At 46.4% G+C, this 26,555-nt stretch overlaps 1 protein-coding gene across 4 annotated transcripts in view; it reads right to left on the reverse strand.

Annotated features, from left to right (window-relative positions):
* Positions 1–26,555, reverse strand: part of plxna2 (plexin A2) — a 574,692-nt gene that overhangs the window by 91,555 nt on the left and 456,582 nt on the right. For all 4 annotated transcript variants that reach the window (XM_073030937.1, XM_073030940.1, XM_073030939.1 and 1 more), the window contains one exon: positions 8,639–8,806. In XM_073030937.1, the coding sequence (XP_072887038.1) occupies positions 8,639–8,806 (168 nt within the window). The remainder of the gene's footprint in view (positions 1–8,638; positions 8,807–26,555) is intronic.

Genomic DNA, 26,555 nt, shown 5'->3' on the forward strand with positions numbered 1-26,555 from the left:
GGAGGCTAATGGCTTAAGTCTCACCTCAGAGCCTGAAGCGTGTATGGAGCAGTCCTGGTGGAGCACAGAGTAACCAGAGACTCCATATTTAGAATGAGATGCCGAACGCTGTCTATTCCCACAGGGAGCTGCAAATGCTCTCAGTGTGTTCCCGAAAGCAAACTGAGAATCTACCCTGTGCCCTGGCCAAATTTGCCCCTTAACTCCTAGAAAATATCATATAGCTGTCTGTGGGATCTTTCTGTGCAACCACCCCACGATACAAAGGAGAATGCACACGGAAAGGCCCTGGTGTGTGACCAGAGGTGCTGGAGGAAAGCAAGTCTTTTCCTTCTTAATAAAGTCTTCAATGGGAATTGCATGTGTCAGTGCTTTCAATGCTGCTTGGCTGGATATGATTATATGATAAATTATTAAATAGCGTGGGTACAGATATTGCAAAGAACACAATCTATTGAAATCCTTTTCCAAATATTATTTGCTGATCGCAGCAAAAACCTCTCTTGGCTTGGCTGTTCATCATTTATCTGGAACCACCTGTTCTGTCAGAATGTTAATTAGATGCACGGGGTAGAGTTCTGCATGTTGTGAGTATCGAGAGTGTCAGTGGAGGTTACGGGCGGTAATGAAGGCACAGCTGTAGATTAAACAAGACTGCTCCTTCAAAAATACAAAGCAGAGATCTCAGCAATTTCCAACACTCCATTCTGCAAAGTGAGCGCCGACAGGAATATTTGTGGAGTGGCTTTTTTCCTCCTGCGTGGATTTGGATGCCTTGAAAGTCATAATCACAGCTGTTTTCTCGTTAAACACGCTTTTCATGTGGTATTGCTAAATAAGTGCCTCTCGTTTGAGAGAGGCGTTTGCAATTTTCACCACTGTGAAGTGGAATGTTACACCAGTAATAGAGAGCAGTTGGCTTCCAGCTCCGGCATCTGTGCTGTTATTTGTAGCGTTCCCTCCTTGTGATGTTGTGCACTGCGCAATTACTCCTTCAGAGTGCTGAGTGATTACAGCGTGTGGCAGGGGCAGGGACTGATACCTCCAGATGTGCAATATTTTCTTTTTATGTATCATGAAATATTACCGGTAGAAACTGTGAAAGTAACAGCAACAATGATTAAATAAAAGCTTTAATTTAGATGTTGTCAAGATACATTGGGTTAAGTCTATGCAAGTATAAATAGAAACCAAAAGTAGCATATTGCAAACACCGTGCCTTAATGGATTATTTACTAGAGATGTAGAAGGCTGGTTTAACAGCAGATGGGGATTGTATAGTCAGATAATTAAGCTAAAAATAACTACTATATATAAACCACCACCCAGGTCATGCTCTCTTCTCACTGCTGCCAACAGGGAGAAGGTTCAAGAGCTTCAGGACTCACACCACCAGGTTCAAGAACAGTTACTACCCTACAACCGTCAAGCTCTTGAATAAAAGGGCTCATTTGCCCATCATTGAAATGTTCCTACAACCAATGATCTCACTTTCAAGGACTCTATCTTATTACCTCGTGTTCTCGTTATTTATTGCTATTTATATATATTTGCATTTGCACCCTTTGTTGTCTTCTGCACTCTAGTTGATCTTTCATTGATCGTGTTATAGTTACAGTTCTATAGATTTGCTGAGTATCTCCACAGCAAAATAAATTTCAGGGCTGTACATGGTGACATAGATGTATTTTGATAATAAAATTTACTTTGAACTTTTGTAATTCAGAAGTGGAAAGAGTGAGCGATTTCAAGTTCCTGGGCGTCAACATCTCTGACGATCAATCCTGGGTCAAACATATTGATGCCAGTTACAAAGAAGGCATGACAGTGGCTATATTTCATCAGGAGTTTGAGGAGATTTGGTATTTCACCAAAGATATTCGTGAATTTCTACAGACAAGAAATTTCTACAGCCAGAGGCTTTTTCCCAGGGCTAATGAGTGCGTGCTTGTGTGTGTCATGACAAGCTTTTTGCACCGATCTTTTTGGTGATTGCTCGTCGTACGGCGTGTCTTGGGCGTCTGAAACCTGGCGGAACCCATCCCTCTCCAGGTTTATTTTTACGAGGTCGAGTTGCTAGCTCGACACTCAACCCAGGCACGGATGGAGAGCGTGCAAGGGAGCCGGCCGGATTCGAACTCGGGACCTCTTGCCCCAAAGTCCAGTGCTGATGCCACTACGCCACCAGCCGGCCAAAATGGCTAATACAAGGGGTCATAGTTTTAAGGTGCTTGGAAGGGGGATGTCAGAGGTAAGTTTTTCACACAGAGTGTGGTGTGTGTGGAATACACAGCAGTGACAGCGGAAGAGGCAGATACACCAGAGTCCTTTAAAGAGCCTCTCAGATAAGCACACGGACCTTAGAAAAACAAAGGGCCTGCGCTAGGGAAATTCTAGGCAGTTTCTAGAGTAGGTTACATGGTTGGCGTAACATTGTGGGCCGAAGGGCCTGCAATGTGCTGTGGATTTCCATGTTCTATGTACCATGGAGAACATTTTAACTCGCTGTATCACTGTCTGGTATGGAGGGGCCACTGCACAGGATTGAAATAAGCTGCCCAGAGTTGAGAACTCTGTCAGCTCCATCATGGACACAAGCCTCCCCAGCATCCACGGCATCTTCAAGGAGTGAATCCTGAAAAAAGCAGCATCCATCATTAAGGACCCCGTCAGCCAGAAAATGCCCTCTTTGCATTGCTGCCACTGGGGAGGAGGTACAGAAGCACACACTCAGTGATTCAGGAACAGCCTCTTCCCCTCTGCCGTCTGATTTCTGAATAGACATTGAAACCATGAACACTACCTCACTACAATTTCTCTCTTTTTGTGCTACTTAATTTAACTGTATTTGCTTCTTTCTGTAATTTACAGTTTTTATCATTATGCATCACAATGTACTGCTGTCTGATAACAACAAAGTTCACAACTTATGCCGGTGATATTAAACCTAATTCTGTGGAATGACTGCATTGCTGACCAAACCAGTCTGGTTAACTTACACCTGGCAGAGTATGGAACCTGCCAGTCTGACAACATGTGGCTCCTGTCCAAAGAGATGTGCTCTGTTCTTAACTACCTGTAAGTGGCTGGGCTGGCTACTCAGCTCAAGGACATTTTGGGCTGGGAACCAAATGTGAGTCTCACCAGTGACCTGCACATCGCAGGAATTGTTAACATGTCATGGTCCGGATCAGGTTCCCTTTAAATTTCCTTTGTCTGTGTTTCAATCGGAATCGTTGACTGCCTGTTTCCCTTTAATTCCCTGTTTTCCCCTGTCCCTCGGGCTTGGTGATTAAAAGCAATTTACTCTCGACCGAACCGGCAGTTTATAAGTCTCCGGCTTTCAGCCGTACGGCGCAAGAGCGTTATGGAGCGTTAATGAAGTCACCGAAGCTAGTATGAGCCAATGTCATCTGACCGGAGCCAACTAAGTTTCTTGCGGAAGCAAGCCAAGTCTCCTCCCTGAAGCAAGTGACAGCAAGCCACCTTCCCTTGTCAGAGCGGGTCCGTCAAAGTTAACCCGCCAGGGTGAGTCAAGAGCTCACTGTTGCTTGGAGCACACTTGTGCCCAGTTATAGTACTGTCTATCATTGTGTGGTCTCCGTATCCATGTCCTGTGTCTAAAAGGGGTACTGGCCCTGTACCCTAGAAGGGTCCTGACCCTGTGTCAAGAAGAGTCCCAACTCCGTCCTGTGGCTAATGAGGAGTCCCAGCTCAGTGTTCTATGTCCTGTGTCTGAGTCTGTCCCATGAATAAGAAGAGTCCTGGCTCCATGTCCTGTGACTAAGGAGGAATCCCGGCTCAGTGTTCTATGTTCCGTGTTTGAGTTCCAAGTCCAAGCTCCGATGTTCAAGTATCCAGTCCAAGCTCCGATGTTCAAGTATTCAGTCCAAGCTCCGATGTTCAAGTATCCAGTCCAAGCTCCGATGTTCAAGTATCCAGTCCAAGCTCCGATGTTCAAGTATCCAGTCCAAGCTCCGACTTTCAAGTATCCAGTCCAAGCTCCGACTTTCAGGTATCCAGTCCAAGCTCCTACGGTCAAGTACCAAGTCCAAGTCCAAGTCAAAGCTTTGTATTCTCGTCCTGTGCAGGAGTTCCTCGCCCAGTCCTGTTGCCTTGCCACATCTTGTCCTCGCCTAGATCCAGAGTCCGAGCCCCAGTCAAGACTCAGGTTCTGGGTCCCTGTCCAGTCTCTGGCTCGGAGTCCTTGTCCAGGTTCCAAGTTCCTAATTCCTTGTATAGGTCTCGCTTTCCTAGTCTAGTCTTAGCCCAGGCCCTGTATCCTAGTCTTATCCAAGGCCTGTGTCTTGTCCAGCATCGTTTCTTCCCCTCTTCCCATGCTTTCTTGACATTCCTAGTGCTGTTCCTAGTCCATTACGCTTATTCCCGCTTCCGCTTTGCTCTCTCCTTGATTTCTCTCTGTTCTATCCTTGCGTCATGGCTTTCCTTGTAATTATTAATAAACTCTATTTAGTTAACCCTACAAAACGTGTTTGTGTCCTGCTTTTGGGTCCGTCCCAGCAGCCACCCTATGACATAACAGGAACAGCACATCCTAGGCACCTCGTGTAAAAAAAACCCTGCCTCACGCAACATCCCCTCTTGCATCGTAAACCTATGAGCTCAGTAAACGATAAGAAACTCTGACTACTTCCCCTCTCTATGCCTTTCATAACTTTATATATCATACATCTATCAAATTCCAATGAACTTGTCTAGATTAAACTCCATCTGCCATTCCTGTGCCCAAATTTCTAACTGAACAATATTCTCCCAACTTCCATTGAAAAATTTCTTTGTTGCCCACAAATGCAACAATTTCAGAAGTGGTTGTGTATCAGACCAACTACACTTTTATCCAAATCGTCGACACATATTACAAACAATAGAAATCCCAGCACTGATTACATATGGTACCAATGGTCTCAGATCTCCAGTCAAAAAAACACCGCACCAAGTCAGTCTTAGGTCTAATTTACCAGCTCATTGCCAGCTTTACTTGAGGGTTTATAAATGTAGGCTACATCCACTGTCCTACCCTTTGTCACTTACTCAAAAACTCACACATGTGATTCAAGACTTTTTATATTCCTCAAGGGCCTTGCTTGTCTGGTTTTAGCACCTAAAATCTTCTTGAGGACCTTATGATCTTGGAAATACTTTGAGAATAAGGAATTAGTTATTTAAGACTGAGCCGAAGAGAAATTTCTTTACTCAGAGGGTGGTGACCTTTGGAATTTCCTCATCCAGAGGCTGTGGAGGCTCCATCACTGAGTTAATTCAAAGCTGAGATCGATATGTTTCTGGATCGGGGATCTGGAAATGCTCTGACGTGGAAGCCCTGGTAGAGTGGTCAATCTCACTCAATGGACATCTCCTTTTTAAGGGATTAGACGGCACAGGATTCAAACAAGCCAGAATTTTCTGCAGTGACCAAGTATAGAATTATGTCTAGTCCTTCGCTCGGTCCTTCATCATCAACATTCTGTGTTTTGCTGTATGACATGGATGATCATGGTCTTTCCATGACCATGATTGTTCTTGGCAAATCTTTCTACAGAAGTAGCTGCCATTTTATCCTTCTGGGCAGTGTCTTTACAATATGGGTGACCCCAGCCGTTATCAATACTCTTCAGAGATTGCCTCTCCGGAGACAGTGATCACATAACCAGGACTTGTGATATGCACCGGCTGCTCATATGACCATCCACCACTGCTCCCATGGCATCATGTGACCCTGATCGGGGGGCTGAGCCGGTGCAACACCTTGCCCAAGGGTGACCTGCAGGCCAGTGGAGGGAAGGAGCACCGTACACCTCCTTTGGTAGGAATGTGTCTCCACCCTGGCATCCAAGCTCAATCCTTAATTGGTGCAAATACATAGCAGATTTTGACAGGGTTTGCTGTCCACATTCTGGGGGTGTGAAAAGTTCTCAAACAATCACACTGTGAAATAACACATACCCATGTGTTGAGAGTTCTATTCACAGGCACCTCACATTACACAACCTAATGAGCCAGTTTGTCATACCATTTACTGTAGGATCTGTGCTCTAAAGGCACAAACAATCAAAATCGGGATAAATCTGCTGTGGGTAGGTGTGTGAGACTTACGGCATGGTAATTCTCATTAGAGTCTGCAGGGTGCAGTCGGGGGAAGCGGAGGGTGGCAAACATCACTGAAGAGAGCAAGTGGTATTCTGCCAGGCTCTTACTCTTTCAGATGCTCCTTGTTTGGAAAATTACAAGAAGCAAAATGACTGGAGGGAGCTTGGGAAAAGTTTGTAAAAACGCAATTGTTGGAATAATATTTATTCTAGAGATTGCTGGAATCAGTCAGGGACTTGGAGCAAGAGGACTATGGACAGTAAATGCTGGTCTTGTTAATGACATCAACAGGCCCTCCGCAAATATTTAAATAAATCCCCTCATCAAGCGCTCTACACTGAATTGTAAAGGAAGCTGAGCAACAACAATAAAGAATTAATCGGCGTTACTCGTGAGAAGAATACTAGAGTGAGAGTAAGTTTGCTACCAATATACTGTTTCCCATTACAAACTTTGGGGATGGAACTGGGAGACTGGCACACAGAGAACACCAAGATTGTGTCAAATCAAATCAGCGAGGGCTGTGCTGGGCAACTGTCACCAACACAGCATGCCCACAATTCACTGTACATGTTTGGACTGTGGGAGGAATGCGGAACACCCAGAGGCAACCCACACAGTCATGGGGAGAAGGTATAAACTCCTTACTGACAACAGTCAGGGCCGAACCCTGATCTTACAGCCAGTGGTGTGAACCGACACAGAACCACCAAGCTACCGTGTTGCCCATAGAGTTGTAATTCTGAACAGCATAGAGACAGGCCCATCGGCACCATCTACACCAGGGGTCCCCAATCTTTATCATGCCATGGATCCCTAACAATAACCGAGGGGTCCGGGGACCTGGGTGGGAGTCCTTGATCTGCATTAAGCCCATTTGCCTGCATGGGGTCCATATCCCTTTGCACCAGTCCTACAGAGAGAATTGTTTGGACACCAAGAGCTACATGGTTTTGCCCAGTGTTGTAAATATTCTGTTTTTCTAAAAAAAAAACTGCTGCCAGGTGGCAAGCACAGTACTTCATCTGCATTCCCACCTGCCCTTATGAAACTGGGTGGCGGGCCATATTTCAAACTGGTAGTCTTTATTTGGGTCGCGAGGTGGAGATTATCTCTACTGAAGGAGGTGTAAGGTGCTCCTTCCCTCCGCTAGCCTGCAGGTCACCCTTGGGCAAGGTGTAGCACCTGATTAGCCCCCGATCAGGTTCACATGAAGCCAAGGGAGCAGGTCGTATGAGCAGCCGGTGCATATCACAAGTCCTGGTTATATGACCACTGACGCCAGGCAGACAATCTCTGAAGAGTATTGATAATGGCTGGGATCACCCGTCTTGTAAAGACACTGCCCAGAAGAAGGCAATGGCAAACCACTTCTGTAGAAAAAATTGCCAAGAACAATCCTGGTCAAGGAAAGGCCATGATCACCTATGTCATATGACATGACAGATAATAATGCCAATATGGAGGTCCAACTAGCATTCTTAGATCCATTTTCTAAGGCAGTGGATGGGGGTCGGTAGCTAAACTACTGTGTTTGTCTTGTGGAGTAGATGTCCAACATCTATCCCCTTCAGATTGCCCAGCCACCTGGAAATTTAAATATTTCCTTGAGTTGAACCTTTTCAGAATCAGAATCAGGTTCATTAGCATGGACATATACTGTGAAGCCTGTTGTTTTGCAGAGGTGGTACCATGCAACACATTTGGATTCCGGTTAATTGGGCATTCGGTGAATCATACAGCCCCTTATTTGGGACAGCTCTTAAAGAACCAAATCTAATTGAGAAAACAGCCATGATTCCCTTTGTTTATTTGGGACGCTGTGCCACTTGATTGGGACAGGAGATTTTTAGCAAACAGCTTTGAACCAGTGTCAGTCACGTAGACTTGTGTTGCCATTGGATACCACACTGTGCCAACAGTGATCGGCTTTTAAGTAACATTAGTTGTGTGTGCTTGTGTTATGCCTTTTCAATTGGGCTGATTGGCGACAAATTAAAAAGCTGTAATTTCTGACACTGCTTCAGGCAGGAAGCCAATGAAGGCAGTCCATTGTCTGCACTGATTTTGTTCATTTGCAGTCAATCAAAAGAACACGGCAGCATACACTGCTGAATTCCTCCATCGATAACTATTAGGAACTAGTAACAGTTTTATAGCACTGTAGCAGTATTGGTAGCGTTCTAATTTGTTCTGTATTTCATTTAAATATGTAGTTTGTTACTCAGTTAAATGGTAGTTGGTCTTTTTTATACCTTTTAACTACTTCCATGAAACTTCAGTTAACTGGGGCAGCAGCTTATTAGGGCCAGAACTTGTGGTTCCGATAACTGAAATCCACCGTACATAAAAAAAATTACTAGAAATTATAATAAGGAATATATTAAAAATTAAATAAATAGTGCAAAAAGAGAGCAAAAATTGTGAGGTGGTGTTCATAGTTCCATTGTCCGTTCAGAAATCTGTTGTGGCACGAATGGATTTCAAACATTCATGTAACGTAAAACTTAGATGTCACAAGGTCATGTACCTGGCAATACTCCACTCTGGTTCAATCCTCAGAACAGTGGGATCATCAATAAATTCAAACTGCAGACTGTCCTCCAGCTGTGCGCGATCAACACTCACTGAAACGCGGACAATGCCAGGCCCATGTAGAGATGGAGCAGAGACGCAGACAATCTCAGACACAGAACGCCTAGGGAAGAAGCAAAGTTCAGTTACAATTCTCCTCGGCATCAAAACAGAATCAGGTATTATCAGATCTAAAGAGTAGCTTTATTTGTCACACGTACATCGAGGCATAGAGGGAAATGTGCCATTTGCGTTAATGACCAGCACAGTCTGAGGATGTACTGGGGACAGCTCGCAAATGTTGCTATGCTTCCGGCAACTGACCAACTTTAACCATATGTAAGGAGGAATCCAGAGCACCCAGACGAAACCCATATGGTCACGGAAAGAATGTATAAACTCCTTACAGACAGTGGCAGGAATTGAACCCCCCATCACCGATTACTGGTGCTCCAAGTGTTTCGCTCACTACTATGCGCCATCCTGTGACTGACATCTGTCATGAAAGTTGTAACAGCAGTATAGTGGAGTACATAAATTTACTATTCGTTACAATAAAAATATATTTAAAAATAGATTGTGCGAAAAGTGAGCAAATGGTGAGGTAGTGTTCATGGTCATGGACCATTCAGAAATCTGATGGCAGAGGGAAGGATACTGTTCCTGAAACGGCGAGTGCATGCCTTCACCCTCCTGCAACTCCTGATGGTGGCAAGGAAAAGAGGACATACCCTGGCTGATGAGGGTGTTTAAAGTGGGTGCAGCCTGCTTGGGGCTCCCCGTTTTACAGATGTCCTCGGTGGAGGTATCAGCATGGACCAATGACGGTTCAACGGTTCCCGTCTGCAGCAGGACAATGCCAAGCAGCACATGGATTGTGGGTCATAGACTTACTTGCTGTTCATAGGTTCTAACAGGGGCTATCGGTGTAATGTTCTAAGTTAGATATGGCCCTTGTGGCTAAAGGGATCAGGGGGTATTTTCTATGTTTCTATGGATTGTGGGTCATAGACTTACTTGCTGTTCATAGGTTCTAACAGGGGCTATCGGTGTAATGTTCTAAGTTAGATATGGCCCTTGTGGCTAAAGGGATCAGGGGGTATTTTCTATGTTTCTATGGATTGTGGGTCATAGACTTACTTGCTGTTCATAGGTTCTAACAGGGGCTATCGGTGTAATGTTCTAAGTTAGATATGGCCCTTGTGGCTAAAGGGATCAGGGGGTATTTTCTATGTTTCTATGGATTGTGGGTCATAGACTTACTTGCTGTTCATAGGTTCTAACAGGGGCTATCGGTGTAATGTTCTAAGTGTATATTTTTGGTGGATGTTGCACACTCTGAGAGAATAAAAAATCGTGGATTCATCAGAGCGATACAGATCTCGAGATGAGCTTGAGCAGGAGCTGGCACGGTACGCAGCTCACACAGATCTAGAAATAGCTTCTCCTGTGAATCCAGCAGCAATTCTGAACTTGCTTTGTGACTACAGGAGAAAAAGTGTGAAGAGCAACAGATGAAGATCTCGTCTCATTGTCATGTTGGCTTCTGACAAACAGCAGCCTCAGAGTTCAACCCATCCAGAGTGCCCGGAGCAGGGGATCCCCCTCCCCAGCCCCCTCACCCACTGAAGTCTCCTGGCTTCACTCACTCAACGTTGACCAACAGATCAATGCAGAAAGGAAGTTTTATGTGTGGATCACCAACTGACGTTTGTACTCCAATTCTGATAGCCAGAACCATACTGAAATTGGACAATGCTCATTGCAAAATTGAAGGGTGACACAGTGGTACAGTGGTTAGTATAACACTATTATAGCCCCACTGACATGGGTTCATTTCCCCCGCTGTCCGTGAGGGGTTTGTTCTCCCTGGAAGGGGTATGTTCTCCCTGTGACCGTGTGGGTTTCCACCAGATGCTCTGGTTTCCTTCCCCAGTCCAACGACGTTCAGGTTAGTAGGGTGGTTGGTCACATGGGTGTGATTGGCCAACATGAGCTTGATCTGTTAGGACCTATTACCGTGAGTGTAGCATAGTGGTTAGCTCAATACTTTACAGTGCAGGTAATCTGGGTTCAATTCCCGCCACTGATCGTAAGGAGTTTGTACATTCTCCTAATGACCGTGTGGGTTTCCTTCGGGTGCTCCAGTTTCATGCCACAGTCCAAAGGCGTTCCAGTTGGTGGGTTAATAGGTCATTGTAAATTGCCCCATGATTAGGTTAGGGTTGCTGGGCGGCACAGCTCGAAGGGACAGAAGGGCCTGTTCTGCTCTGTATCTCAAGAAATGAATAAATGTGTGGGAGTTTGTTCTGTAAGGACAGAGGCCACTTCCTCTTGAAGACAGTCCCTGGGAAATTATTTCCTCTTTTACCAAGTCAAAGATAATTTTCTATTCTCCCTGATTTATCTGTCTTTTGGCACCACAGTATAGGCCATTGTTAATGTCACAGTGACAACCGTTACGGTTCTCACAGCAGTAATAAGCTTACATTCCCAAAAGCTCTTTACCGTAACAAGATTAGGTATGTCCAAGATAATCCTTCAACCCAAATCAGGACTTATTTCACAAATTACTTGGAAGCATTATAGTGACAAATCAAGGCAACATTAAAATAAAAACTTTAATAGTGCAACTATACTTGTTCTTAAATCAAGAACAGCCGAGACTACATTTGATGGAATGATTTGATTATGCTCAGCAGTTTGAAATGGACTCAGTATATTTCATGTCCGGCATTGTGTCAGCTACGGTAATGTTGGTATTTGTCACAAATAAGTAAACCACTTACTATGTGCAGAAGGCTTTGTTGGAACTAATATAACATTCGAAGTAGAATTGTGGCTGATTCAATCAAACTACTGCCTGTGTCACAATTAGAATAGATGATAAATTGACCACTAACACAGAGCGAAAGACAAGACCAAGGCACTTCCAAAGTGAGCCGGTGAAAGGACAGGTAGGAGGAGGAGGAGGAGGTGGGTGGCTCGGTTAGTAAAAAGTCAAATCAAATCCTTAGAAAGAAGTGAATAGGGTTTGAAGATGTAGAATCCTTGAGGGTAGAGTTAAGAAACTGCAAAGGTAAAAAGAACAACACACACAAAATGCTGGTGGAACACAGCAGGCCAGGCAGCATCTATAGGGAGAAGCGCTGTCGACGTTTCGGGCCGAGACCCTTCGTCAGGACCCTGGTAAAAAGAACCTGATGAGAGTTATATACAGGCCTCCAAACAGAAGCCAAAATGAAGGATATAAATTAGAATGGGAGATTGAAAAGGCATGTAAAAACAGCAATGTTACAATAATCAAGGGGGATTTCAATATGCAGGTAGATTGGGACAATTAGGCTTGTGCTAGATCCCAAGAGAGGGAATTTTTTGCATTTATATAAGATTGCTTTTTAGAGCAGCTTGTGGTTGAGCCCACGAGGGGAAAGACAATTCTGGATTGGGTGTTGTGTAATTAACCAGATTTGATTCAGGAGCTTACGGTAAAGGAACCCTTAGGAGCCTGAGATCAGAATATGACAGCATTCACCCTGTAGTTTGAGAAGAAGATAAAGTCAGATGTATCAGGATTACAGTGGAATAAAGGGAATTACAGAGACACAAGGGAGGAGCTGGCCAATGTTGATTGGAAGGGGACACTAGCAGGGATGATGACAGAAACCAATGCTGGAGTTTCTCGGGGCAATTCGGAAGGGGAAGGATAGATACATGCCACAGATGAAGAAGTATTCTAAAGGCAGGATAACTCAATGGTGGCTGACAAGGAATCAAAACCAACATAAAAGCCGAAGAGAGGGCATATATAGAGCAAAAATTAGTGCGAATTTAGAAGACTGGAGGACAATTTAAAAAGCAAAAGAATGCAACTAAAAAAGTCATAAGGAGAGAAAAGTTGAGATATTAAAGTAAGCTAGCCAATAATATAAAAGAAAATACCAAAAGTTTTGTCAGATATATAAAGAGTAAAATCGAGGCCAGTGGATATTGGACAGCTGCAAAATGATGCTGGAGAGGTAGTGATGGGGGCTAAGAAATGGCAGATGAACTTAATGAATATTTTGTGTCAGTCTTCAATATGAAAGACACCAGCAATATGCCAGAAATTTGTGAGAATCAGGGGCAGAATTGAGTTTAGTTGCAATTAGTAATGCGAAAGTGCTTGGGAAGCTGAAAGTTCTGAAGGTAGATTAATCACCTGGACCAGATGGACTCCATCTCAGGGTTCTGAAGAAGGAGCTGATGAGATTGTGGAGGCATTAGTAATGATCTTTCTAGAATTACTAGATTCTGGAATAGTTCCAGAGAACTGTGAAGGTTTTGGTAAAGATAGCTCCGTTGGAAGGACAAGGGCTAGAAGTCTCATGTACATATAAGAAAGTCACTTATAAATCAGACCAGGTAATCAAGAAAAGCTTTTCCAAGATGTAATCTCAGCAGGCTGAAGCTGGAGAATGGACAGGGTGGAAGGACTGGGGGAGTTGGAGATGGATGGGAGAGATTGGGGGGCAATGGAGACTGGGGACAGATAAGGCCAACACATGACCAATATTTTGATCCTACACAAACACAGCTGGGAGAGGGACAATGTCCAGAGGGTGAGAAGCCATGAGACAGTCTGGCCCTGACTGACACAGGGCCTCTGTCCTTTAAATTGGCATTCTTCCCTTATACTATATAACAGGCTGCTAGGACCAGCTTGAATATCAGGTGTTGTCCCAAAGCCACTCCCCTGGTTTCTGGGTGTAGGCTGAGAATTTTGAAATCTTTTGCAGAGGATCTGATTATCACAGGGTTAGAGCATCTCATCCTCCAAGAGGACCACACCCTTGTTGTAGCTTGGAGGCTTGCTTGTCTCAATGACCCGGAGAGCTATGTTGGCAGGAGTCAGGGCTTTGTGCTGTAAGCAGGTCAAAGGTTAGAGGCCAGACTGAGAGTGGTTCACTGGTCCTCCAGTTTCACAGGGTCAGCTCAGGGCTAACAATCCTAACTGGGAAAAAGTAAATCTGTTGCGGAAACAGTAATGAACAATTCTTCTACATCTGATGGTATTCCTAAGACTTGCATGACTGACAGTAGTGAAAACTAAGAGGAAACTACAGACATGATGAAGGAATTCCAGAGATGAGGACCTTCACTGTTGCTCTAAATGCCAGTGGTGTAACAGGCAGTAAGTAAATGCATCACACACCTCAATGCAGGAATATTTCAGTAAACCAGAAATAGATGCAATCCACTTTCAAAGACATTAACTCTTCATCGTAGCTTTGTAAACAATCAGACAATAACCTGTCAGTCATTATAAGTCAAACACTTCCTTATGTACAAGTGACATTGTTAGTATACGGTGACTGATGAGATCTGTAGCTAGCACATTCATGAGACTGCCGACGGATGGAGAATTGGAAAGTCTCACAATATTCAAGGTCACCACATCTGAACACAAATGGCATCTTTGGTTCAGCTGGACCACGCTGACTAAGGTACCTACCCAAGCAAGTCCCATTTGCCAGCTTTGGTCTGTATCCCTCTAAACCAGGGGCTTAGGTAAACCATGGACCCCGGCCATTAACCAAGGGATTTGTGGACCCCAGGTTGAGAACCCTGCTCCTGTCCAATATGCATTTAAATGCCTCTTAAATGTCATTATTGTACCTGCCTGAACCATTTCCTCTGGAAGCTTGTTCCATATATTCACCGCCCTCTGTGTGAAGAAGTTGCCCCTTTCAAATCCTTCCACTCTATTTTCAAACCTATGCCCTCTAGTTCTTTGTTCCCTTCCACCATCAGCCCCTGCTTCCTACCATCGGGCCAATTATAAATCCAACCCAGTCTCTCTCCCTGTTCCCTATGTGACCTAACTGTTATGTGGGACCTTGTCAAAGGCCTCGTAGTGGTGATGGCCTAGTCCAACACAGTGATCCACAAAGAAAGGACATCTGCAAAGTGGGAAGTGCGACAAAGCGGTTGAGACGGCAGACACTGTTTCTCTGGGGTGGGTCAGACAGCATAGGCCCCACCGCCTCTCTGGCGTACACTAAATCCTCCTGTAATTAGCTTCTGAGATTATTATTAGACTGTCAGAACTCATTTAAAGTAATTCTATTCTGTTCAACTGTGTTCATCTGAAGAGGCTAGAAATAGAAGGCTGTAATTAGTGTAGATCTCATTAAACCCTTCCAGACTGTGGCATCCAGCCAGAAATCAAACTACATTGTTTCTAATGGAATACAGATCAGTTCTATGGGAAGAGCTTATTGACAAATATACTGAACTGTGCCCAGTCCTGTTGGTCAATAAAATGGGTGCATGCAGTTATCAGTTCAACAGCTTTGACATTCGGCAAAGAAATGAAATCCCTCATTCCCCTTCCACCAGCAAAGTACCTCTTTAACTACGAGGTGATAAACGCATCAAGTGCAGAGCTTTCTTCATCTCAGTGTTTCCAAACTCTGCAAACTCTCATAAACACCAGACAGTCTGCCGATGCTGGAAATCCAAAGCCGCATGCACACAATGCTGGAGAAACTCAGCGAGTCAGTCGGCATCTATGGAAACGTATAAAGCGTCGACGTTTCAGGCTGAGACCCTTCTCCGAGACTGGAAAGGAAGGGGGAAGACGCCAGAATAAAAAGTGGGGGAGGGGTAGAAGGATAGCTAGATGGTGATGGCTTCAGGTGGGTGGGAACGATAAAGGCCTGGAGAAGAAAAGATCTGATAGAGAGAAGACTGGACCATGGGAGAAGGGAAGGGGGATGGGATCCAGGGGGAGGTGATAGTCAGATGAGAGATGGTACGAGGCTAGAGTGAGGAATAGAGGAAGAGAGGAGCAGGAGGGATTTTTTTTATTGGAAAGAGAAATCGATATTCATGCCATCAGATTGGAGGTTACTCAGACAGAATATAAATGTTGCTCCTGCACCCTGTGTGTGGCCTCATCTTGGCATAAGAGGAGGCCATGGACTGACATGTTGCTGCTCATCCACCTCAGAACAGGATTTGCAATTTTCCACTTTGGATGCTCTAATTTTTACAATCATTTACCACAGAGAAAATGCAATTCACTTAGAAGTTAATGCATAGAAATGCAGCTTCCAAAAGGTTACTGTAAATGTTGCAATGTCACAGAAAATGTAATAGTCTCCTGGGACAATCAGAGTGCAGGGAAAAGACTGGGATACATCCAAAGCCAACATCGATCAGCTGATGGCAATGAACACTAGGCAGCTGTTAGCAAAGGAGGTCTTGAAAGCTGTAACTGAATCACGAGGTTTAACTGAGCTTATGATGTCTCACTATAATGACCAGATACATTTGGAGAGCATAGTTCAAGTCCTTCTGTCTTTCAAATTGTCCATAACAACTGTATCTGTGATACCCAAAGAAGTGATGATACCAAGTTATGTTGGACATTTGAAAGTCGTGGCCTAGGTTGTAAATGGGATTAAAAATTATATAAAAACATTCACTGCTGATACTGGAAGGCAGCGTGAGGGTAAGTGACTCCAATACCCATTCCCAATCTGATTCTAGGTTGGGTTGGGTGGTGGTGATAGTCCTGGGGGTCTCAGAGAAACCGACCGAATACTGTAAAGCCTGGAAAGAATGGACATGGAGAGGATGTCTCTATCAGTAGGTGAGTCTAGAACCAGAGGGCACAGCCTCAGAATAGAGGAACGTCCATTCAGAACAGAGATGAGGAGGAATTTCTTTAGTCAGAGGGTGGTGAATCTGTGGAATTCATTGCCACAGGAGGCGATGAAGGCCAGGTCATTGGGTGGATTTAAGAGGGCGGTTGATATGTTCTTGATTATTCAGAGCGTGAAAGGTTACGAGAAGGTGAGAGAATGGTGCTTAGAGGGAAATGGATCAGTTATGATCAAATAGTGGAAAAGACTCGATGGATTGAATGACAGGATTCTGCTCCTCTGTGAAGGCTAAGGCATTAGATATATTTAAGGTAGAGACAGATAGTTTCTTGATTGGTGAGAGGCTTAAGGGTTGCAGGGAGAAGATGGGAGAACTGGATTAAAGAAACAGTCGTTATTGTTTGGCACAGCAGGGTAGATGTTCTGCTCTAGGCTGAGCTCTGCTCTATCCTATGGTTTATGGGAAGCAAACTCGGCTCCTAACCCATGAACAACTTGGGTAGGTTCTCCTCCCAACCCCTGTAACTGTAGTCTTTCCCACAATTCCTGATAAAACCTATCATCTCCAGTCCCATTAACGTGCTGAGAATAGTATCACTGGTCCTGGTGCTGAACGGGATGACCACCTCCATCTGCAGTCTATTTGCCCAGTTAGTATTCCCACAACAGTTTGCTGTCATTCCTACATCCTCCATGTGATTCCCTCCCAATGTCCATAACATTGAGATTGGAATTGGTTTCATATTGTCACATGTACCAAGATACGGTGAAAAGCTTGTCTTACATACAGATCAGATCATTACACAGTGCATTGAGCTAGAATAATCATGCAGAATAAAGTGTAAATGCTACGGAAAAATTAAGTGCAGACAAACGATAAAGTCCAAGATCACAACGAGGGAGATGGTGAGGCCAAGAATCTAACCAATTGTATAAGAGGGTTGTTCAAGGGTCTGCTAATCCGGATAGAAGCTGCCCTTGAGCTTGGAGGGACAGGCTTTGAGGCTTTTGTATCTACTGCAGAATGGGAGAGGGAGGGGGGAAGAGAGCTTGGGGAAGGTGGGGTCTTTGATTATGCCGGCTGTTTTACTGAGAGAGTGAGAAGTTTAGACAGAGCCAACGATGAGCTGAGCTGCGTCCACACCTCCCTGCAGTTTCCCGTGTCCACATCTCCCCGCAGTTTCCCGTGTCCACACCTCCCCGCAGTTTCCCGTGTCCACATCTCCCTGCAGTTACCCGTGTCCACATCTCCCTGTAGTTTCCTGTGTCCACATCTCCCCGCAGTTTCCCGTGGCCACATCTCCCTGCAGTTTCCCGTGGCCACATCTCCCCGCAGTTTCCCGTGGCCACATCTCCCCGCAGTTTCCCGTGTCCACATCTCCCTGCAGTTTCCCGTGGCCACATCTCCCTGCAGTTTCCCGTGTCCACATCTCCCTGCAGTTTCCCGTGGCCACATCTCCCTGCAGTTTCCCGTGTCCACATCTCCCTGCAGTTTCCCGTGTCCACATCTCTCCGCAGTTTCCCGTGTCCACATCTCCCCGTAGTTTCCCGTGTCCACATCTCCCTGTAGTTTCCTGTGTCCACATCTCCCTGCAGTTTCCCGTGGCCACATCTCCCTGCAGTTTCCCGTGGCCACATCTCCCCGCAGTTTCCCGTGTCCACATCTCCCCGCAGTTTCCCGTGTCCACATCTCCCTGCAGTTTCCCGTGGCCACATCTCCCTGTAGTTTCCCGTGTCCACATCTCCTGCAATTTCCCGTGTCCACATCGCCTGCAGTTTCCCGTGTCCACATCGCCTGCAGTTTCCCGTGGCCACATCTCCCCGCAGTTTCCCGTATCCACATCTCCCCGCAGTTTCCCGTGTCCACATCTCCCCGCAGTTTCCCGTGTCCACATCTCCTGCAATTTCCCGTGTCCACATCGCCTGTAGTTTCCCGTGTCCACATCTCCCCGCAGTTTCCCGTGTCCACACCTCCCCGCAGTTTCCCGTGTCCACATCTCCCTGCAGTTACCCGTGTCCACATCTCCCTGTAGTTTCCTGTGTCCACATCTCCCCGCAGTTTCCCGTGGCCACATCTCCCTGCAGTTTCCCGTGGCCACATCTCCCCGCAGTTTCCCGTGTCCACATCTCTCCGCAGTTTCCTGTGTCCACATCTCCCCGTAGTTTCCCGTGTCCACATCTCCCTGTAGTTTCCTGTGTCCACATCTCCCCGCAGTTTCCCGTGGCCACATCTCCCTGCAGTTTCCCGTGGCCACATCTCCCCGCAGTTTCCCGTGTCCACATCTCCCCGCAGTTTCCCGTGTCCACATCTCCCTGCAGTTTCCCGTGGCCACATCTCCCTGTAGTTTCCTGTGTCCACATCTCCTGCAATTTCCCGTGTCCACATCGCCTGCAGTTTCCCGTGTCCACATCGCCTGCAGTTTCCCGTGGCCACATCTCCCCGCAGTTTCCCGTATCCACATCTCCCTGCAGTTACCCGTGTCCACATCTCCCTGTAGTTTCCTGTGTCCACATCTCCCCGCAGTTTCCCGTGGCCACATCTCCCTGCAGTTTCCCGTGGCCACATCTCCCCGCAGTTTCCCGTGGCCACATCTCCCCGCAGTTTCCCGTGTCCACATCTCCCTGCAGTTTCCCGTGGCCACATCTCCCTGCAGTTTCCCGTGTCCACATCTCCCTGCAGTTTCCCGTGTCCACATCTCTCCGCAGTTTCCCGTGTCCACATCTCCCCGTAGTTTCCCGTGTCCACATCTCCCTGTAGTTTCCTGTGTCCACATCTCCCCGCAGTTTCCCGTGGCCACATCTCCCTGCAGTTTCCCGTGGCCACATCTCCCCGCAGTTTCCCGTGTCCACATCTCCCCGCAGTTTCCCGTGTCCACATCTCCCTGCAGTTTCCCGTGGCCACATCTCCCTGTAGTTTCCTGTGTCCACATCTCCTGCAATTTCCCGTGTCCACATCGCCTGCAGTTTCCCGTGTCCACATCTCCCCGCAGTTTCCCGTGGCCACATCTCCCCGCAGTTTCCCGTGTCCACATCTCCTGCAGTTTCCCATATCCACATCTCCCCGCAGTTTCCCGTGTCCACATCTCCCCGCAGTTTCCCGTCTCCACATCTCCCTGCAGTTTCCCGTGTCCACATCTCCCCGCAGTTTCCCGTCTCCACATCTCCCCGCAGTTTCCCGTGTCCACATCTCCCCGCAGTTTCCCGTCTCCACATCTCCCTGCAGTTTCCCGTGTCCACATCTCCCCGCAGTTTCCCGTGTCCACACCTCCCCGCAGTTTCCCGTGGCCACATCTCCCCACAGTTTCCCGTGTCCACATCTCCCCGCAGTTTTCTGTGTCCACATCTCCCCGCAGTTTCCCGTGTCCACATCTCCCTGCAGTTTCCCGTGTCCACATCTCCCTGCAGTTTCCTGTGTCCACATGCAGAGCAGCTACCGTACCAAGACATGATGCATCTAGACAGAATGCTTTCAATGGAGCGTCAATAACAATTGGTTGGAGTTGATGGGGACATGATCCTCTTGGATTGTCTTATGTAGAGTGCAGTAGGAGCAGGAGAAGGTCATTCGACCCTGTCATCCTGCCTCAACATTCAATGGTGATCTTCTACCTTAGTTCAATCTTCCTATAACACTCCAGCAGGAGCTCCGAACTCAAGCAGCCATGGAAACAGATATACCCCACCTACCAGAGAGCATCTTCAGCTGTGGGACTATGTACCTCTTGCTCATAAGAAGATGGTAAAGACAAGAGATTTTGCAGACGCTGGTAATCCAGAGCAACACACACAAAATGCTGGAGGAACTCAGCAGGTCAGGCAGCATCTATGGGGAGGAATAAACATTCCATATTTCTGTTTGAGACGGTTCATCTGGACAAGAAAGGGGAAAGAAGGTAGATTGAGAAGGTGGGGTGAGGGGAAGGAGGACAAGGTGGCAGGTGATGGGTGAGGGGGAAGGGTGATGGGTGGCAGTGGGGGGATGAAGTAGGATGCTGGGAGAGATTTGATGGAAGAGGTAAAGGGCTGAAGAGGAAGGAATCTGATAGAGAGGAGATCATGGAAAAAAGGGAAGGAGGAAGAGCAGCAGAGAGAGGTCACAGGAAGATGGTCCAGCCATCAGAGGCCAGCTTGGAACACTAAAGCTCAGTGTGTCTCCAATGTCTTGGTCAGGGTATGGGCTTTAATTTCACTAATACATCTTGTTTGGGAATTTTAATTGATCTATGGCCAAACCGTGTAGTGACTCTACACCTGCCTTCATTGGAGCTAGGCCAATGGAGAGAGAGATTAACTTTAGTTGTCAGATGTACATTGAACCATCCAATGAAGTGCATCGTTGTGCATCCACAACCAACACAGAACAAAGATTTGCCGCAAATGTCGCTATGCTTCCGGCACCAACATAGCATGCCCTCACTTTACTAACTGTATGTCTTTGGAATGCAGGAGAAAACGGAAGTACCCACACAGACACAGAGGAGAGCATACAAACTCCTTACAGACAGCGGCAGGAATTAAACCCCAGTCACCAGCTCTGTAAAACATTATGGATATGCAAGTCAGTGGTGGAATCTGCTGTACTGTAGGCCTTACTAAAAGATAGTCATTTAAGGTAAATGTAACCTTACTGAAAGACCGAGCTTTACTTAAATGCTCACACTGTAGTGTCACATTCTGACTGACATGAAGTTAAATTGACTAAATACTTTATAATTCTGTTTAAATCTTCCTTTCATTGCATCTTTTCCACATGAGATCTTCTGTTCTATCAGTTGTCAGGCACTCGGAGTGATGGTTAAAGCTTTTCTGAAACTCTCTTTCTGATCTGGAGAGCTGCAGCTGATGAAGTAAGTATCTGCATTGGAATCGAGATTCAGACGTAACTATCAACTGTCTTATCTGGTCCCATGCAGAATTATGCTTCAAAGTGCTATTTAAAGAAGATTAACTTTACTTGCCATCTGTACCTCGAAACATACAGTGAAATGCAGAGTTTGCATCCACAAACAAGTGTGAGGTTAATTGGTCATTGTAAGTTGTCCAGTGATTAAATCAGGGGGTTGCTGGTTGGAAGGGAAAGAAGGGACGGTTCCATGCTGTATCTCAATAAATAAATGCTGGGGACAACCTACAAGTTTTGCCATGTTTCCTATGCCATCATATCATCCCTACAACCCACTAGCCCTAACCCGTACGCATTTGGAATGTGAGAGGAACACCGCACGGTCATGAGGAGGATGTGAAGACTCCTGACAGACAGACGCTGGGTGCTGGCGCTGTAATTGTGTTACACTAACCTCTAGGCTACGCGTGACACCGCAAATCGAGCCACAGGGCCTGAGAGGGGCCCTGATGCAGGCTCTCAACTGGATCACCGACAATTCATTTCGTCCCACGGACGCTGCTCGACCCTCGGAGTCCCTCCAGCAGATTGTGCGTCATTGAAAAAGTGGGAGAGAATATTGAATAAAAGGTCGCCAGATTTCTTCAAATTTAAAGGATGTATCTAACGCCCGACTTCTTATTTTCTCTACACTTAAACAGGACATGATGGAGGAAAGCGTATGATCTGATTTTATACTGATTCTCTTCCAGCTATTTTTTCAGAACCTTGGATTTGATCAGAGAGTCTCTCGTCTCTTGGTTTTTCTCTCAGGATGGACTGCCCAGTCCTTCCTTTCTTCTGTTTAGAATAGTGGGTTTTTTTCTCTTTTCTTTTATATAAAAATTTCTAATAGTCCTTTCTTTCTTCATAAATTGATAAGAGGAGAATTATACATTCTATATCAAACTTATACTTTGTAGATCAACACTATGTGTGATTCTGATATTGTTTATTGTAACTTCTGTATGAACTGCTATTGACATATATCCCAGAGATATTCTCCTCCTGTTGGTACATTTTTTAAAAATCAATAAAAATATTGAAAAAAAAAGAAAAAGTGGGAGAGGTTGTGGTTGAAGTAGGAAAAGCCTATGGACTGGCTTACTCACTGGGACAGAGGGACATCTATCAAGTATCTGCAACACAGGCCATTCAGCCCCACCCTGTGCTAGTTGTATGTTCCCAGCTAAATCCATCCACTAGCACTGGCCCTGTAGCTCTGTAGAACACTGCCCTTTGAGTCCACACTCAACCTGTGAGCATTCTATTCTACCACATTTCTTTTATTCTATTGTAAGTTTTAATATATTTCATTATTTTCCTGTAAATCCCTGAAAAAAAGTGAATCAAGGTAGAAGATGGTAACATATATGGACTTTGGTAATAAATTTTACTTTATCTTTGAAATGGGATGATAGTCCCACCTCACTGGCTTTGCAGCCCTAACCAACCTCCAGCTGACTATCTGCTTTCTCCCCTCCCTCCTGGTCTGCAATCAGCAGGCCATTACATATCAAAATAGACACCATCTGTGAACCTCTGAGAGCCAAAGAAATGTGAGCCAATAGAATTCAGAAGGGGTAGCCAATCAGGACTGAGGCAAGCGAACAGGAGGCCTACTGAAATGTGGGCACTCCAGAGAGCAACACCAACAACTGCACACTTGTGGTGAACTACATATACCTGTCTGGATACCCCCCCCCCCCACCACTGACTGCTCCTGTGGCTCCTCCCACAGACCCCGGTATAAAGGCGATTGAGGCCTGAGCCCAGCCCTCAGTCTCCAGGATGTAGCATGGTGGTCAATTGCTGCTTGTTCTTTCTTCCAGTCAATAAAAGCCGATATCTCGCCTCACGTCTCAGAGAGTTATTGATGGTGCATCAACACTGAGGATGTCACCTCGACACAAGCTAATTGCCAATGCTAGGCTTGTAGCCAACAGAGCTGAGGAGACCAAGGGGGGCGTTAACTAGACTGTGAGGGGCGTGGGCAGTGGGTCACTTTAGAAAAAGGGGTGGACAGTAGGGCAGCAGGTAACGTAACATGTTTACAGTGCCAGTGACTTGGATTGTACAGGTGTAATTGGGCAGCGTAGGATCACTGGGATGGAAGAGACTGTAACCATGCTGTATCTCTCAATAGATCTCTAAAGCAGGCACCCGCTCTGGTGAGATCATTCTGTCAGAGACTTACAGTCAAAGGGCGAGGGAGGAGGATGCAGGGTCTTTACCCATAGCAGTAGTGAGCAGGTTCTGGATAAATGAATGAGAGGAAGATGACCTCAGGTGAATGGGGTACCAAATTTCATACAGACAGTTACTTGATGGTCAGCATAACATGATGGGCTGAAGGGCCTGCATGACTGTGACAATCAGATCAGTCACATTTTTATTGGCTGGCACAGCAGGCTTGAGAAGACCAAGTGGCTTACATCTACTCCTAACGTGTATTCATTTACAATCGGTGGCCGTTAGCTTTGGATCTATTCCTGTTTAATCTTTCGAGACTCCAGGTAATTGTATACACCTCAATGCGCAACAGTCTCTTCTCTCCCCAAGGAAATAATCCCAAAACCATTCAATTAATCCTTCCAGCTACAATACCCAAGACCTGGCAGCGTCCCATTTGCACCCCCACATCTATAATGTGGTGAACTGTTGCAGTCTTCAAGCTGCAGAGTAATTAATGCTGCAAACAGTTCAATCTAATCCTGCACACGTTTATATTTTATGCCTCACTTAATGAAGGACAATTTTCTCCATGTCCTCTCACACAGTTTCCCTTCTTGCTTCTTTCAGCAGCCTGAAATACATTTGTTCTGAACCTGCTGTCTTGCTCATTTTATAGAGATGATAAATACTTAATTATTATGCTAATTATCATTCCTACAAGAGGTTCAGGTATGACCTACAGAGGCCATTATGACAGCGAAAAGGCAATGTCGGGTGAAGCTAGAGATGGAATCAGATGCCTAACAGCTGTGGGAGAGTTTGAATGTCATTACAAGGTGAAACCTAGCAGCATAAATGGCTGTGAAGTTTCACTCCCCAATGCGCTCAACGCCTTTTTATGCGTGCTTAGGAAGGGAGAATAACTCTACACCCGTGTGAGTCCACAAAGCAGTGGTGATCTCCTGATTTCTGTCTGGGAAGCTGATATCCAAACATTCTTCAAGAAGGTGAATCCTCGCAAGTCATCAGATCTATCAGTGCACCTGTCAGGGTAATGAAAACCTGCGCCAGCCAGCTGGTTGGAGCATTCAACGACATCTTCAGTGTCTCACTGCTGCCGTCAAAAGGGCGCCAATCATACCAGTGTCCAAGAACAGCAGGGTGAGAAGCCTCAACGGCCACTCACATTTACTGCAATGTAGGGCTTCGACAGGTTGGTCACGGCCACGATCAACTCTTGCGCAAGCAAGGACCTGGACCACTGGAATTTGTCCACCACCACAACAGGTCTTCGGCATCACTGTGAGGAAGAGTCATTCAGCCCAGTGACACTGTGCTGACTCCCTGTTCAAAATGTTTGACACAAGGAAACAGTCCCCCTCCACTTGATCAAGCTTGTTATTTTATCATCCAGATTGGATCAAAACTCAGGAGGGAAAATCTGGAGCTGGAATGCTTAAGGCAGTCCTACACTGAGTTCAACACCGACAATGAGGGAAAAAAACTGGAGCTGGAGACCCTAAGGTGGTCCTAAATCGATATCTTCGCTGACTGGCAACTCGTGTGATGCAGCTCGAGCCAAATTGTATCGGTCTCTGCTGTTCTTTTGGGTTCATCAGCACAGGGACAGCTTGCTGCACGGGCAACAGACTGCTTCCTGTATCGTACTGCCCAGGCTTGCGTATGAGACAGCTAGAGCTGTCCCTGGGCAACAGACTGCTTCCCGTATCGTACTGCCCAGGCTTGCGTATCTAGACAGCTAGAACTGTCCCTGGACAACAGACTGCTTCCCGTATCGTACTGCCCAGGCTTGCGTATGAGACAGCTAGAGCTGTCCCTGTGCAACAGACTGCTTCCTGTATCGTACTGCCCAGGCTTGCGTATCTAGACAGCTAGAGCTGTCCCTGTGCAACAGACTGCTTCCCGTATCGTACTGCCCAGGCTTGTGTATCTAGACAGCTAGAGCTGTCCCTGGGCAACAGACTGCTTCCCGTATCGTACTGCCCAGGCTTGCGTATGAGACAGCTAGAACTGTCCCTGGGCAACAGACTGCTTCCCGTATCGTACTGCCCAGGCTTGCGTATGAGACAGCTAGAGCTGTCCCTGGGCAACAGACTGCTTCCTGTATCGTACTGCCCAGGCTTGCGTATGAGACAGCTAGAGCTGTCCCTGGGCAACAGACTGCTTCCCGTATCGTACTGCCCAGGCTTGTGTATCTAGACAGCTAGAGCTGTCCCTGGGCAACAGACTGCTTCCCGTATCGTACTGCCCAGGCTTGCGTATGAGACAGCTAGAGCTGTCCCTGGGCAACAGACTGCTTCCCGTATCGTACTGCCCAGGCTTGCGTATGAGACAGCTAGAGCTGTCCCTGGGCAACAGACTGCTTCCCGTATCGTACTGCCCAGGCTTGCGTATGAGACAGCTAGAGCTGTCCCTGGGCAACAGACTGCTTCCTGTATCGTACTGCCCAGGCTTGCGTATGAGACAGCTAGAGCTGTCCCTGGGCAACAGACTGCTTCCCGTATCGTACTGCCCAGGCTTGTGTATCTAGACAGCTAGAGCTGTCCCTGGGCAACAGACTGCTTCCCGTATCGTACTGCCCAGGCTTGCGTATGAGACAGCTAGAGCTGTCCCTGGGCAACAGACTGCTTCCCGTATCGCACTGCCCAGGCTTGTGTATCTAGACAGCTAGAGCTGTCCCTGGGCAACAGACTGCTTCCTGTATCGTACTGCCCAGGCTTGCGTATGAGACAGCTAGAGCTGTCCCTGTGCAACAGACTGCTTCCCGTATCGTACTGCCCAGGCTTGCGTATGAGACAGCTAGAGCTGTCCCTGGGCAACAGACTGCTTCCTGTATCGCACTGCCCAGGTTTGCGTATGAGACAGCTAGAGCTGTCCCTGGACAACAGAGTGCTTCCCGTATCGTACTGCCCAGGCTTGCGTATGAGACAGCTAGAGCTGTCCCTGGACAACAGAGTGCTTCCCGTATCGTACTGCCCAGGCTTGCGATGGAGACAGCTAGGAGGCAACATCCACAACCCTACCAACACAGGCTTCGGATTGGATTGCCTTCAATTTCCTGCACTTAAAGGAATATAAAGAGAATTTTGTTCAACACAACCTAAGTTTAACATCCTCTTACAGGATTGCACTAGCCTTGAGAT

Source organism: Hemitrygon akajei, chromosome 27 (genome assembly GCF_048418815.1).
Source record: "Hemitrygon akajei chromosome 27, sHemAka1.3, whole genome shotgun sequence".
In the NCBI taxonomy this organism is placed as follows: Eukaryota; Metazoa; Chordata; class Chondrichthyes; order Myliobatiformes; family Dasyatidae; genus Hemitrygon; species Hemitrygon akajei.